Source organism: Pteropus medius, unplaced genomic scaffold (assembly GCF_902729225.1).
Source record: "Pteropus medius unplaced genomic scaffold, Ma_sr-lr_union100, whole genome shotgun sequence".
Lineage (NCBI taxonomy): Eukaryota > Metazoa > Chordata > Mammalia > Chiroptera > Pteropodidae > Pteropus > Pteropus medius.
In genome coordinates, this window is record NW_024344241.1 from 9,275,310 (window position 1) to 9,290,655 (window position 15,346).

General features: G+C 33.8%; 1 protein-coding gene across 4 annotated transcripts in view; it reads left to right on the forward strand.

Moving 5' to 3' along the window:
* The window catches only part of EXOC2 (exocyst complex component 2), a 205,444-nt gene that overhangs the window by 157,731 nt on the left and 32,367 nt on the right, over window positions 1-15,346 (forward strand). For all 4 annotated transcript variants that reach the window (XM_039869477.1, XM_039869476.1, XM_039869478.1 and 1 more), the window contains one exon: window positions 2,552-2,693. In XM_039869477.1, the coding sequence (XP_039725411.1) occupies window positions 2,552-2,693 (142 nt within the window). The remainder of the gene's footprint in view (window positions 1-2,551; window positions 2,694-15,346) is intronic.

The following is a 15,346-nucleotide window of genomic DNA, read 5'->3' on the forward strand; positions in this document are numbered from 1 at the left end:
GGTTTGTCAATTTTATTAACCTTCTCAAAGAACCAGCTTTTTTGTTGCATTTCTTTTTGTTTGTTTGTTTGTTTGTTTTCAATTTCATTTAATTCTACTCTTAATTTTGATATTTCTTTCCTTCTGCTGACTATAGGCTTCATTTGTTCTTCCTTTTCTGGTTTTTTAGGTTATTTATTTGGGCTCATTCTTGTTTTTGGAGATACGCCTATAATGATATGAACTTTCCTCTTATGACCACTTTTGCCATGTTCCAATATTTTTGATATGTGTACTATCATTGTCATTCATTTCTATGTATCTCTTGATTTCTCTCTTTATTTCTTCTCTGACCCAGTTATTCTTCAGTAGCATGCTATTTAATCTCCATGTATTTGTGGTTCTTCCTGCTTTCTTTCTGCAGTTGATCTCTAGTTTCAAAGCATTATGATCAGCGAATATGGTTAGTATTATTTCAGCCCTCTTATATTTGTTGAGGCTATCTCTATTTTGTTCATTTTGAATGTTTCAGTTTCTTTGCTCTGCTCATCTAGGTGTTTTTTTCAATTCCTGATATTGATTATATGACTTGTGTTCGAATTCACTGAGTTTTTTTCAGAAGTACCATCCTGAATTCTCTGTCTTTGAAGTCACATATTTCTGTGTCTGTAAGCTTATTTTCTGGAGATTTTTCTTTTCTTTCTGCGATGCTTTGTCACCTTGGTTGTTCATGGTGTTTAATGTTCTATTTCTCTGCCTGGGCATTAAAGAAAGTGTATTCTACTGTTTTTCCAGAAAGACTTATTATATAAAGGTCTCTATTTAGCCTGTTGCAAAGAAGGAGTTTTTCTTTTGGTTTCCTATAGGTGGCGTCTCAGCTTCTTGGATCCCTGCTTTATATAAAATCTTAATAACACTTTTTAAATTTTCTTGTAGATATTTAATCACGCTCGCTACCCTCAGTTTCAGTCCCTGTCAGTGACAGTCTCAGCAGCATTTGTTCAGCGACAGTCTCAGCAGCATTTGTTCAGATTCTCCTGGGCTCCGCGGTGATCTGTCTCTGAGGGTATGGGAGGAGGAGCCCTCTGTGTTAGGAGTTGGGGGCTGCGTCTCAGCCTTGGTTTTGTAACCATGGCCGGCAAAAATCAACTGTTGTTCCTCTGCGGTCACGTCCTGCTTCTCTGCTTTCTGCCCTGATGACTGGACCCTGCAGTTTTCCCAGGCAGGGCTGTTCAGGGAACTCGCCACTCCTTCACCCCTCCCCCTCCTCCTGCAGTGAGCTCAGGCGGCTGCAGAAGGCAGTTTCTTTATTTCTCCCAGTCCACTGCCCGACAGTCAGGGTTCTGACCTGTGGTAACTCTTATGTGCAGATACCACGCTCAGATGCGCTGATGTGCAGGTTGGGTGTTTTTTGTTGAGTTTTAGGTGTTCAACTTATTGTTGTTTCAAAGGGAGAGATCTATGTTTTTGATAAATTATTTTTTTTATCTGGAACCTTAAAAGATTCTCTCTTTTTATTATTTACAAAATGAGTACTTTAATAGTATTTACCTAAATGTGTACAACATTTCTTTAGTCTAACCTGGAACGCAGCAAGCCTATTCAAATTGCAAACTCAGTCTTTAGAACCAGTTAAATTTTTTTCTGTTGCTTGTTTAATTATTACCTGTTCTCTAACTACTCATATTTCTCTTCTCGATTTTTTTTTTTGCATATTATAGCTTCTAGATCTGTCTCCTTAGTCTCTTATTTCATAATTTCTACCTCTTTACATTTTTACTTTGTGCTTTGAAGTACTTAATTGCACTTAATTTTAGTCTTTGTAGTGACCAGTAGTTTCTTCAATTAATTTACTCAGTTGTTAGCTTTGGAAATCATGTGTTTTATCTTCATGAAGTCTTGCTTTAGTACCTAAGTCTTCTTATAGGTTTTCATTATTTTTCTAAATTCAAGTTTTGTTGCTTTTCTCTTCCACAACTTAATTTCACTGTTTGACAGATATTCCTGTTTATAGCTGCTAAACTCTCTAGATGTATATTTATTTTTCAACATTAGCTTCTTGAAACTCAAGTCTGATGTTGGAGAGAAGCTTGTGTCCCATGGGTCAGTGTTGTAGAAGCAGATAGGTCACCAGTCCACTGCAGAGGAACCTGGACCCACAGACTCTTTACTTCTCAAACTTAGTACTCTATCCATCCTGTCTATAACTTCTTGTCCTCTTAGATGCCAGTGAGATCAGGCATAGACTTGTAGGACCGATGCCAACCTCCTCACCTTTTTTCTGCTCCCATTACCAGCAGGAACTCACAGTTCATCTGGGCTAAACTTTCTGTGAACATGACCTCTAGTCCATACGTAGGGATTAATTCTTATCCTATTAAATAGCCGTGCAAAGAGTGTTCTTTTTCCTGAAAATAAAGGAAATAAAAATCATGTTTTTTTTTTTTTTAATGTAGGAAAGTTGATAAGTGCTTTTAAAATATACTGAAGTATTTTAAAATTTACATTGTGTTACTTTTTCCTTCACCCTCAAATGGACAACTTATAATTACTCTTTATTATATGTTTATAGGTTAGCATGGCCTCATTGAAAGAATTAGACCAAAGACTCTTTGAAAATTACATTGAGATGAAAGCTGATCCCATCGTTGGCTCCTTAGAACCTGGAATTTATGCAGGCTATTTTGATTGGAAAGACTGCCTGCCTCCAACAGGTAAATGGTATCAAGTTATCAAAGTTCTCTAAAATTACTCTAATACATCTAGTGTAATAAACATAGATATGCTTTTATCAATTAATAGATGCTTAAAATGCTTTTCTTTTTATTCACATTTTTCTTGTATTTACTAAGGGATTGGTTTGATTTTAACTTTTTATTAGCTTAAACCCATTTCTTGATAATTTGTAACTTAGTACACTTTTTAATTATTAATACTTAATTGCTTAATTATTTTTAAATTCCAGAGAATAATTAATACACTTTATAATATTTGATCATTTTTAGTAATGCATACTTGCTTCCCGTGATTTTTTTTTAATTACATTGATATAATAGACTTTTGACAGTTTTATGCAATGACTTTGTGACCGTCATGAAAAAATTAACTTAAAGTATCTGGTCATTCCTATGTAAGACGTAATTATTGATGCTGAAAAGGTGAAGAATAGAAGGAAAATGTGTAGGAATAAAATTAATATAGTAATATAGCAAAGAAAATTGAACTGTAGGAGAATGACTGACACAGTTCCAGTATTATCTTTGTGATATCAAATGACAGTCACTTAAATCACTTTTATCATATATATATTTAAAAATAACCATTGCTTGCTGAATTAAATAAACTTTTTGGTTGCGCAGACAGTTGTTTTTTTGTATGAAGTAGTGTGCGATATATAAAACCAAGTTACCTATTAACATTTTTATATAGAAGTAATCCTATATAGAAATGATCATGTTCCTATTATATAGAAATGATTATAGATTGTTTTTGGATATATGTGTAGATGCATCAGGGAATCGTTATCAGATTTGAGTTAATCTTCATTCTTTTAACTAAGTATATTAATCACCTTTTGTTTTTATCACGTAATGCTTTTATTAGATGATGATAAAACTGTTTACTTTTTAATGCCTTTGGTTTTTATTGTATAGTATTCACATTAGGTGGTAACAATATAATGATGCCAAAAGTCTAAACTAAAAACCAGAATAATTAAATTAATAATATTTTATATAACACAGGTATTTAATTTTCTGAAATCACAGTCATTAGAGTCATATGAAGTCTTTTGCCTACAGGTGGTCCTCATTGATCTTTTTTCCCCCCTAAACTTTATTACCTTTCTATACAAATACTCTACTGTTTCCAAACTGGATTATAGTTTATATCTCAAATATATTCTCTTAAAGTTTAAATCAGATCCTGGTAGTATCATGCTTAAAATCTTTGCAATACCTTCTCGTTATTCTTACAGTAAAATCTGCAAAGCAGTTTAGTGCTGGCCCCTGCCTGGTGCCATGGCACACCACCACCATCCACCACTGTTCCCATTGGCTCTATCCAGCTGTGCTTCAGCACATTGGGTTTTTTTTGTTGCCTAAACCTTCCAAATCCTTCTAACTCAGGGCCTCTTCAAAATTGTTTTTTCCTTTGCTTACACAATAATTCTTCCTTATCTTCATAGGACTTTTGACATTCAGGTCTCAACTTAAATATCACTACACCAGTCACCCAATCTGAAGAAGTAACATGGCCAATGAAGAATATACATGGTACTTTAGATTTAACCTATGAAGCTACCTCATATTTTATTTGTAAAATAATTATTTCAAGGGAGAATGCCTACATGTGGTTCCTGCACTGGTCATTATTATACTGGTTGAGCTTATTAAAGCTAAATCGATAAGGTCATAGTTAGTGGGTTAATTATCACAAGGTTGTTGATAAAATTGACCTTCTGTGATAAGCATAGTTTATGACTTTAAGTGAACAAACATGACTTTCAACAAGAAATTATCATTCTTTTTCCCAAGATCATCAGTTAACAGCCTCTGGAACTTTTGATCTCTTACCTCTTTTCAAAACTCTTGAGCCCAGATGACTTTTGAAATTTCAGTATTTTGGGACTTTTCTTCTTTTTCATAGCCTTGTACTATAGCCTGGTATTTTCAGGACTGTCTCTATCATTGGTAGTCCTATCTCAAACTTCTTCTGAGTCATCACCTTCAGCATCTCTCTCTGTAGCCTAATCTCTGTACACTGAGCTTCAGATCTTTTTATCTACCTTCCTAGCAGATGCCTCTAACATCTGCTGGAACATTCCTGAGGCCACATCAGCTTAGCAAGTCCAAAAGCAAACTCATCATCTTCTCTTTCTCCCCAACTCCAAATCAGTTGTTTCTGCTGCTGTACCTCAACTCAATGTGAAGGGTGGAGATGTCAACCAGGATTCCTCGTACTCCTCTAGTTCCATCAGAGATCTAGTTACAAGTGCCACTTCCTTGTCTCCATTCCTATTCTGTTCCCTATCATTTTTCATTTTTTCTTACCAAGACATTCAAGTGTCTCCTTATAGTCCCAGCACTCAAGACTTGCCTGTTTCATATCTATGTCCGCCTCTTTGAGAAGCTCATCTTTCTAAAATATAAATTGGATCTGTCATTCCCCTGCTTAAAACCCGTCAGGATGACTCATTCTTCCTCAGCTAAAACCTAAACTTCTTAGACATTGCTCATGCTTATACTTGCTCATGACTGTCCTTTATTTCCCTCACTCACCTCCTCTCAACCTCTCATGCCTGCCTCTAGGCAGCAGGCAGTCAGAACCACTTCATTGTTGAAAGCCCATACCTGCTCCACTCTCGCTCTTTCCTTATACTTAGGTGCTTCTTCCTGGGGAGCTTTCCCTGCTCACCTCCCCATGTGCATCCAAGTTGGGTTAGTATTCCTTCATCTTTAGTGCCTCTGCAGTGGTTTTCTGTTCTTTGCATCACCCTTGCATGTAGGTACTATCATCATCTGCTTTCTGGTCTCTTCTGCTGTGCTGGGTCTTCCTGGCACAGGAGCTATCTTTTTCATGTCTGCACTCCCACTGTTTAGCACAGTCTCAGCATAGATAAGATACTCTGTTTGTTTGTGGAGTGAATGAAGACAGATAGTTTACTAGTATGTGTTACATGCTATTGAGACTGCTCAGACACCTGGTGACCCTGTGAATGAGTGATGTCCATGATGTCCTCTCCTCAGCAGCCCTGCTCAGCTCCTACAGATGCATGTTTATGGCTTCTTTTATATTTGGTCTTCTCTTATATTTGGTCTTCCTCTTTTCCTGCTGGCTTCTATTTTTCCATCATTATTGTCTTTTCCAAAGAATCCTGCCTTCTCATGTGCCTGAAGTAGGACAGCTTCAGTTTTGTCATTTTTGTCTCTAGCAATGTTTCAGGCTTAATTTGTTCTAGGACCCACTTGCTCATCTTTCTGGCCATTCACAGTATCTGCAGAGCTCTCCTCCAATGCCATCTGTCATATGAATCAACTTTTTTCCTATCAGCCTTCTTCACTGTCCAATTTTCACATCCATAGATAGTAATTGGGAAACGAGGGTGTGAATGATCTTAGCCTTGGTCTCTAATGACACATCTTTACTCTTGGTGATCTTTCCTAATTCTTCCATTGCTGACCTTCCAAGTCATAGCTTTCTTTTGATTATTTTTATTTATTAGTATACAGTCTTACTAAATGTGCAAGCCACTCTTCAGTTTATCTTCCAGTTTTGCAGTTGTTATTTTCAAATTTTTTTCAATAAGAAAGTAAATCATATTATGTCTAGTTTCCATTCTTATTCACTTTTTAATAAATAGTGTACAGTGGATATCCATATTTGTTGAATCGAATTACATTGAATTAAAATGATTATATTAGGACTCATTTTCTTGTTTTGGGAATTCCCATATGGTAGATTTGTACACACCTAAATTTTGAGCAATTGCATTTGAATTAAATTGTAAGTGTCATGTATACCCAGTACATCAGCAGTTGTATTTGGCATTGCCATGTAAAAAGTAACATATTGCTCAGGGATAGTTTAAATTATTTTAGCAAAATTAATATTTTCTTCAATTATTAGCATATATTGAACATAACTATTAGCACTGACATTATTCTTAAATTATTTGGTGTATCTTTTAAAGGTTATCAAATTACTTATGTTTCTGTGAGAACAGGAAAAATTGTGACACAGCTACTGAAAATTTTCTCTGTGTTTAATGGTTATTACAGCAAATAAGACTTGGTCACTAGGCTTCAGTCTTCATGAACAGTTGCTCATATCTGTCTCCATTTAAACTCTAGTTGTTACTGGGAAACACAATTTACTTGTGAATGATGAAGAGGAAGGCTCTCTTCTCTTTCTCCCACCATCCTTGACTTGCAACTTTCCCCAACAGTCAGGAATCTTTAATGCACACTGAAGACCGGCAACAGCAGTGACAGCATTCCTGGTGGGGTGGATGCAGGCTTACTTTCTTATCAGTTCATCTCTGTAAGGGGTGTCTTTGGGAAAAAGCAGTGCAGGAGATCTTTTCCTCCCTTAAGGGGCACAGTCAGGTCACAGTACTTCAGAGGCCATTACTACTGACTATTGTTACACCATGGTGGACCCTAGGACAAGGCCTCAGTGAGGATATCCTCATATTTCCTCAGCTATGAAATTGAACTAGTACAAGCCATTGATGTAAGTAATAATGGTTTGTTATCTCTGGATAATTTTTTTAAAACAAAATTAGTATTTTGCTATCAGTGTGACATCGAGTGATATGGCCTTTTACCTAGCTCTTTTTTTCTTTTTAAAGATAAACATCATTTAGGAGCAGATGGCACATGGCACTGCAATGTCAGCAATACTCTTTCTCAGATTCCAAAAACGCTTAGTTATTGTCAGTATTCATTTCACTTTTATAAACTGTATTTAGTTCTCCTCTTCATGTATTTTTGACTTTGTGATCACTAACTGAACTTAGTCTTGCATAGTCATATAGTGATTTTTAGTTTGTTGAGAGTTGACTTGAGACCTCATGTAAAGTGAGCAGTTAAAATAGTTTGACTATTAATCTTCCCGAATAATTTCAATTAACAACTTTAGTATTATCTTTAAAGTTTTCATCTCCAAAAACTAAATTTTTTAAATCATATAGGTAACCGATTACTTATTGCTTAAGTTAGCAATAGTTTCTGATTATGTAGTAATTTTTTTTAAATCCAGTTGATTAATTTCATGATTCAAGAAGAGATCCCATTAAAGCCATAGCTATGCTTTTATAACCTGACAGTTGGATATTTAAATTGTTATCACCTCTCTATTTGTGTACATGTCAGGAAAGATTATTCTGGTTAGTTCTGAGTCACCAAACTGTTTGTTTTATTATCCAAAATTATTAAGAGCTCAGAATATTTGCATTTGTTAAATTTTAGCTAAATTAATGGTCTCCATTTACAAACTCACATGGATGTTTACATCTTTAAAACATTTGAAGAAAAATAATCCTTCAACTTTTCACTTAAATATTGGTTTTAACTTTTTTCTATCTAAAAAGCATACAAATTTATATATATATTCCTTAAAGAGATTTAATAAATGAATTTTAACCATTTTTATTTTTATGTAAGTAAAGTACTTTTCTGATTTTTAATTCAAAATGCTTTTATATTATAGTTACTAAAGTTATAAAGGGAAGGGAAGACATTTATATAATTCATAACGTGAATATTATAGTGCCTTCTAAAAATATAGTAGCATAAAGAGTTGATTGTTATATATATGATATATATAATCTGGAGCAGAATAATTTTTCATATATCAGTAATATGTCAGGTTATAGACTCCGTAGTAGTGCTCAGTTTCATCATTGAGCAAGAGTTATTAAGTGTACATTGTCAGTGCAGTGTGCTAGGCAGCATTAAAGGAAGTGGATGAAAGAGAAAATGTAAATCTAATAATGGCGGCAAAGGCATTTGTACAGTTCTGCTTGTCTGTGCTTATTCTACTCAAGAGAATTTTAATTTTATATTAAGATCTCTACCTTTCAGAATCTTATCTTTCAGGCATTTTCATTGTCTGAATTCTGTAAGAGCCAATTCATAGTTACATTATCTCATGCATCTCATAACTTCAAGTAATTGAAAGTTCAGGTCAGTTTAGCATTTCTAGAGAATAAGAGAAATATTAGAAGAATGGGGATAAGGAAAATAGTATCTTTGATTTTCAGAAAATGGAAGACTACAGACCTCAAAGCTTGATGTTGCTCTTTGAGCAAATGGATCATGAAAATGTTTGTGGGCCTTTTAAAATAATAAATTATATATATTATCTGTATGTATGCATTTATGTTCACACATATTTGTTATATACACATATGCTTCTATACACACACATATACATTTGTTACTATGTATATACATAGTAATATAAGTTGTCATTTATTAAGTATATACTATGTGCCAGGCAGAGGACTTTACATAAATTATCTGGTTTAATCCTTAGCACCTCAAGAAGTAAGTGATATTTTTATTCTCATCTCATAGATGAAGCCATTTAGCACAGAAGAGGGTAAGTAAATTGCCCTAGATCGCATAGCTAAGAAGTGGTGGGGTTCAGAATTCAAATCCAGCAGCCCCTACTTCAGCACTATGTCGTAATGGTAGACAAAGAGCTAACAATTTCCATTAAAAATCTTTTAAGAAAAAGGTAGATAACCTGGTATAAGACAAAAATCTTGAAATTCACAAAAGAACTAAAATCACCAGTAAACATGAAAAGATATTAAAACTCATCAATACTCAAAGAATGAAAAATTAAAAATTGCATCAAGTTGTCATTTTTTAAAAATTCCAGTTGGCAAATGTTAAAAAGCATGATAATACCTGCTTTTTGGTAAAGGTACCAAGAAACGAACTAGCCTATCTTTCTAGAAGTGTAAATTGGCACAGCTGTACACACGTATGTATGTGTAGTGCATGCATATATATGTATGTATAATTTGCTTAGAAATTCTAAGAATTTACCTTAAGAAAAACATCATACAAAGAAAGAAATATGTACAGTGATGTTTATTGAAGCATTGTTTTATATAAACAAAATCTGAAAAACAACCTAAACACACATTAGTTAATGGATTAAGTTATGATATATCTAATTAATAAGATGCATCCATTACAATGGATGAGATGGACACACACTCCTTTTAAATGGATCAGATGGATACACATACACACAGATATTGTCCATATGACCTGTGAATTCTCACATGGTAGCTTTGTGCACTCCCTAAATTTCGAGCAGTTGCATTTGAATTAAAATGTAAGTATCATGTATACCCAACATGTCAGTTGTTCTATGTAGCATTGCCATGCAAAAAATAACATATTGTTCCGGGATAGTTTAAATTAATCTTGCTAATTAATTTGGTAGACAAATGCTTTCATTATCCTCTCATTTTTATTTTAAAGAGGATATATGATTTACAGTTTTTCATATACACATGTATCTTGACAAGGAGTGGGAAGTAGAAATTTGGAAAACTTTAGTTTTCTCCTTTAAAGTTTTGTGTTTGAATATTTATAAGGAGCATACATTGGTAGTTTTTAAAAGATTCTTATATTTTTAAAAAATGAAGAAAACTATTCATAGAGTCAGCACACTCATGAAAAAAACAGGTGACTATAACACTAACTTATTTTCTTCATAGACACACACTTGATTTGACAGTCCAAGAAATGACACACTGGATAAATCAGGAGTCATTTCGGCAAGTCATTTGACAGTTTTTCCTGATAAGCTTTTGGAATCAGCATGGCTGGAAAAATTACAACCAGTGTGTCTTGATGTCAGCCTACAGGGAAATCTCCAGTCATTGCAGGAAGATATTTTAAAACAATGTTTAACATTCTATTAGCCATTTGAAAATGGAGGAATAAAAACTACTTTAGCCAAATTTATGGAGATAAACCTAATATTGGTTTATTGCTTTATTGAGACCTCATAATGCAGAATTAATATACAAAAATCAGTTATATTTAAAATATAACAATTGTAAATACAGCAAAAATGGAATATAAACTTTAAAAATTTTAATTTGCATCAAAACATACACAATTAGGAATAAATTGAACAAAAAAAAACATTTAAGACCTCTTCACTGAAGACTAAAAGTTACTGTGAATGAAAATAAAGAAAACCAAAGTAAATGGGGAAGGTATGCCATGTTTTTCTGTTGAAAGTCTCAATATTGGTAAAAAGTCACTTCTCTCGCATTGATCTATAGAGTCAGTACATTCCCAATCAAAACTCCAACAGGATTTTTTTGTAGAAATTGGAGGATGATTCTAAAAATTTTTTAGAAAAGGTAAAGGACTTTAAATATCCAAAACAATCTTAAGAAGAGGAAAGTTGGCGTATTCACACTACTTGATTTAAAGACTTTTAAAGGTACTAGAATAACGGTAGTATGGTATTAGCATAAGGATAGACAAATAAACCCATGAAACAGAATAGAAAATATAAAAATAGACCCACACATACGTAGTTGATTTTTGACAAAGGCACAAAGACATTTCCATGGGGAAAGGAAGTCTTCTAAACAGATATACTGGAACAAGTGAATAAATGTATAAACAAACATTTCATAAAAGAAGATACGTAAATGGCCAACAAATGAAAGGTATGCACCGTTATTTGTCATCAGGGGAATGCAAGTAAAACCATAATGAGATAGTAGTTCACACCTACTAGAATAGCTAAAATTAAAGACTGGCAGTACTATTACATGTTGGCAAGGATGTGGAGCAACTGGAATTCTCTTGCATCGTTGATAAGGCTGTAAAATGGGGATCCACTTTGGAAACAGCTTCTTACAAAGCTAAACGTAAATCTACCCTATGACCCACCAATTCCGCTTCTAGGCATCTTCCTAAGAGAAATGAAAAATAACTGCACAAATAGACTGTACAATGTAGCTATCACCACTTTATTCATAATCGCCCCAAACTGAAAACAACCTAAATAACCATCAAGAGGAGCATGTATGAAGTTTTAGTATAATCATACAATGCAACAGTATCCATGCAACAGGGTACTACTTACCTTGTTGTTACTGATACCTAGAATGTAGATAGATCTTAAAAACATTATGCTTAAGTGAAAAAAGGAAAATACAGAAGAATACATAATATAGGATTCCATTTAAGTGGAGTTCAAGGACTGGCTAACTAATGTGTGGTGACAGAAACCAGAATGGCGATTGCCTATGGGGATTGACTGACACGTAGCATGAGAGAACTGTTAGGAGCCTTGGAAATATTCTATATCGTGATTGTGATAGGTACACAGTTACATTTTATCAAATCAAAAATTGTACACTTAAGATCTATACATTCACTATGTAAATTTTACCTAAAAAATTCACTGACTGGAAAAAATATTAAAGTCATACAATAAAAATTGAGTTATTAGAAAAGAGCATGCATAAAATTAAATGGTACAATTAGAGAAACAAAAACTAAAAAAAGTCACATACGTAAATTGTGTAAGGATAGTTGTGGGGATGACATACAAGAGGTAAAAGAACAGCTTAGTAAGAGCTAATGCATACATTCTAAGGGTTTTAGATATTGGCAGTTGTAAGTGCTCTGTGGTGTGGCTGCCTCATAATAGCCAATGAAATGATAGTTACAATTATAAAAATGTAGTGTCCAAAGATAAGTTGCAGATTCCTGTGTCCTGAAGTCATTATCTGGCTGTGTGAAAAATGGTTGTCAGAACAGACTATTTTAGCCTGGAGAAAGGATTAGTGACAAATCTAATAGCTCTCTTCAAATATCTTATTTAAAAAAAAAAAAAATTAATTCTGTATAGCTGCAAAGATTATTAGAATTACAATGAAAAAGGTAGCAGTTGTAGTTAGAATTTTCTAAATATGGTCAGCTTTATAAGAATATATATTCCATAACCTCCAGTTTTTACGTGCATGATAACCAGCCAACATCTAGATACACTATTATCAGGGACTCCTGCTTGATCTGATGGCCTCAAGACTTGCAGACTCTCAGACTCTGCCACTGTTAGCTAGGATAATCAGACTTGCCATCATGTATATGGTAGGTCTCTTGAGGAACAAACAGGATTTGGGAAGTTGAAATTATTATGGTAGGACATTCCAAGCCACTGGAGGTTTCAAAAAAAAAAAGTATCTGAAATGATGTTTTAAGAGAAATTTTAATGTGATAATGACAAGCTGGCATGGTTGTTGGTTAGGAGAAGGGGCAGGGAACCATTCCTGAAATCTTGGAGTGAGGCAAGTAGACTGTGAGCTTAGGCGAGTTAGAAGAAAGATCAACTAGATTTCAATTAGGATGAACTGTGACTAGATAACAGTTAACATTATAAAATATAGTAGACATATTTACAACTTGAGGAGAACTGTCAGATAAACATTTTCACATTTCATTCAGTAGTATATCTTTTTCTTCTAGAAAAAAATAATTAAATTTAAAATTAAGTATGTAAAACTGCTTTCCAGAGTAGGACTTGAGTCTCTTATAAATGTTTAAAATTTAAAGGGAAAAATCATTTCTTTCAATTTGCTTACTTTAGTATATGTCACTGCTCAATTATATTGGAGACGGTGCTGGGATGTTAAACTAAGAAAGCAAATTATCAATTTAGAATAGATTTTTCTGGACCTCTATTATCAGTAAGTTGCCTGTTTGAGCCTGTTTGGACAATCATTGGATGACTGCTGACTGTATGAGACAGGAACTATGCTAATGTTTCATAAGACAATATCCTACATAATTACAGTCATCACTGAGTCTAAAAGTTCTTCCTCCATACTTTTAAATGTCCTAAGGAATGGCTGAATTACTATTATAAGAATTTTTTCCTTCCACTGAGTATATATTGCATAAATCCATATGCAAAGTTATCCCGTCTGTTAAACTTCAAGTTCTCTCCCCTTAGCTTCATTTTTAGTTTTTGTAAAAGCATTTAGATAAACTTCTACTGCAGCGTCATTTCTGATCAACTTTGTACCCTACCACAAATGCATTACCACCAAACATTACGTTAGAATAATTAGTATTTTATTAAAGATATAAATTCAGTGGGAAATACAGGTGTTTTTCTGTTCTAAATAGTACATTCTTCTAAAGGAATTCAGAATGCTACTTCAATCATACAAGTTATCATTTACCACTTATAGATTTTAAAAGATCTAATTATGCTTTGCACACTGGCCAAAGAAAATTATACATTTGTTGCCCTGTTCGAACTTAGTCTAAGTTGAATTTACATATATGGAAATATATGTATTTGGAACACTGAGACTCAAATAAAAAAAGTGAAATCAATCTGTTAATCTCTTTACGCAAAGTGTAAAATATTTCCTCCAAGAAGCCTCCAAGAAGCATTTTCTAGTTACATTTTCTTTTCATTCACAAATTCAGCAAATATTATCAAGTCTGTTATATACAAGACAAATTTTCCAAGTTATTCAAGATAGCAATTCCTCATTTCCAAGTTTAAAATTTAAATAGAGAAGCTGGTGTGTGAGAAACTCATATTGTGTATGAGATTAAATCATTGTGATTCTTACTTAAGTTAGGAAACATTCATATTCTTCTTCAGTATTGTGTGTCCTACTCTGAGAATTGAGAAGTATATGGAGAACCAAGCCAGTAAACTCAAGAGTGTACCGACTGATGTTCTCCGTACTCTGGACTATCTTTAAAATGAGAATTTGCTAGAGGAACTCCTGAAACTATTTCTTGATCTTAGTATCTGTATCTGTGGTGCACACTTCTCCTTTTGGATGATTGGTAGTGTGTATGTGAGAGGGCAGGTGTTTGGGTGAAAAAATGGCATTAGGTGGCAAAAATTAAAAAGTTAAATGCTAAAATCTGTTATCCCCATGTGATTTCATATTTATTTATTTTTAAAAATGGTATCTTCTTGAAGCCTTGAGATGTTTTTCCCTCTTTTAAAATTAGAATCCACTGGGTTATGTAAAAATGTGAAAAACAACTTCTTTGCTGTTCATTGACTATATACTCATCTATTATTTTCTTTTAAATTATCGTTTCTTTGAAATTAAGCTAAGGAAAATATATTTCCACTGCCATGTGAAGAGTATCCTGATTGGTTATTGTATTTTTTTTCCCAGCTTTTTTTTTTTGTGATTTTAAATATATCTTTGTATTTCAGTGAGCTATTGCACTTACCTCTGAGGTAGTGGCTTGACTGCTTGCCATTTATATCATTAAATCAGCACCTCCTATTTAAACATTCATCTAACCACTCATAGGGAAAATCTTTTTCTGAAATTTTTTTGGGGAGTTTACTAAAATACATTTTTACGGCTGGTACATGGGTCTGTGTAGGGCCATTACAGTAAAGCTTTCTGGATCATCCTTATGTTCAGTCATATTCAGAATTAGAGAAGAGCGAACAAAAGAAACACTCTCACTCCATCATTATCTCAACCTAAATGGAAAGAAGGACAGGAAAACATTTGAATCTTTGGAGATTGTGAATCAAGAATAACACCCCTCTTCTCTGCCCTAGAATAAGACAGTAGAGTCAGCAGATGAAAAACATGATACTAGACAATATGGTTTAGATGTAAAAGCCATATGAGCTTCCTAATCTTCAGACTTGAAATAGGCCACCAAAGAGAAATGCTAAGACTGCAGAGCAAATACATCTGCCTGGATCACTGCCTCACACTGGTTCAGAGTAGAGAGGAAAGAAGGAGGAGACCAAATTCCCATGCTCAAGAGTTTAAGATTCACTCTACCTGACCAAAAGGTGTACTAGT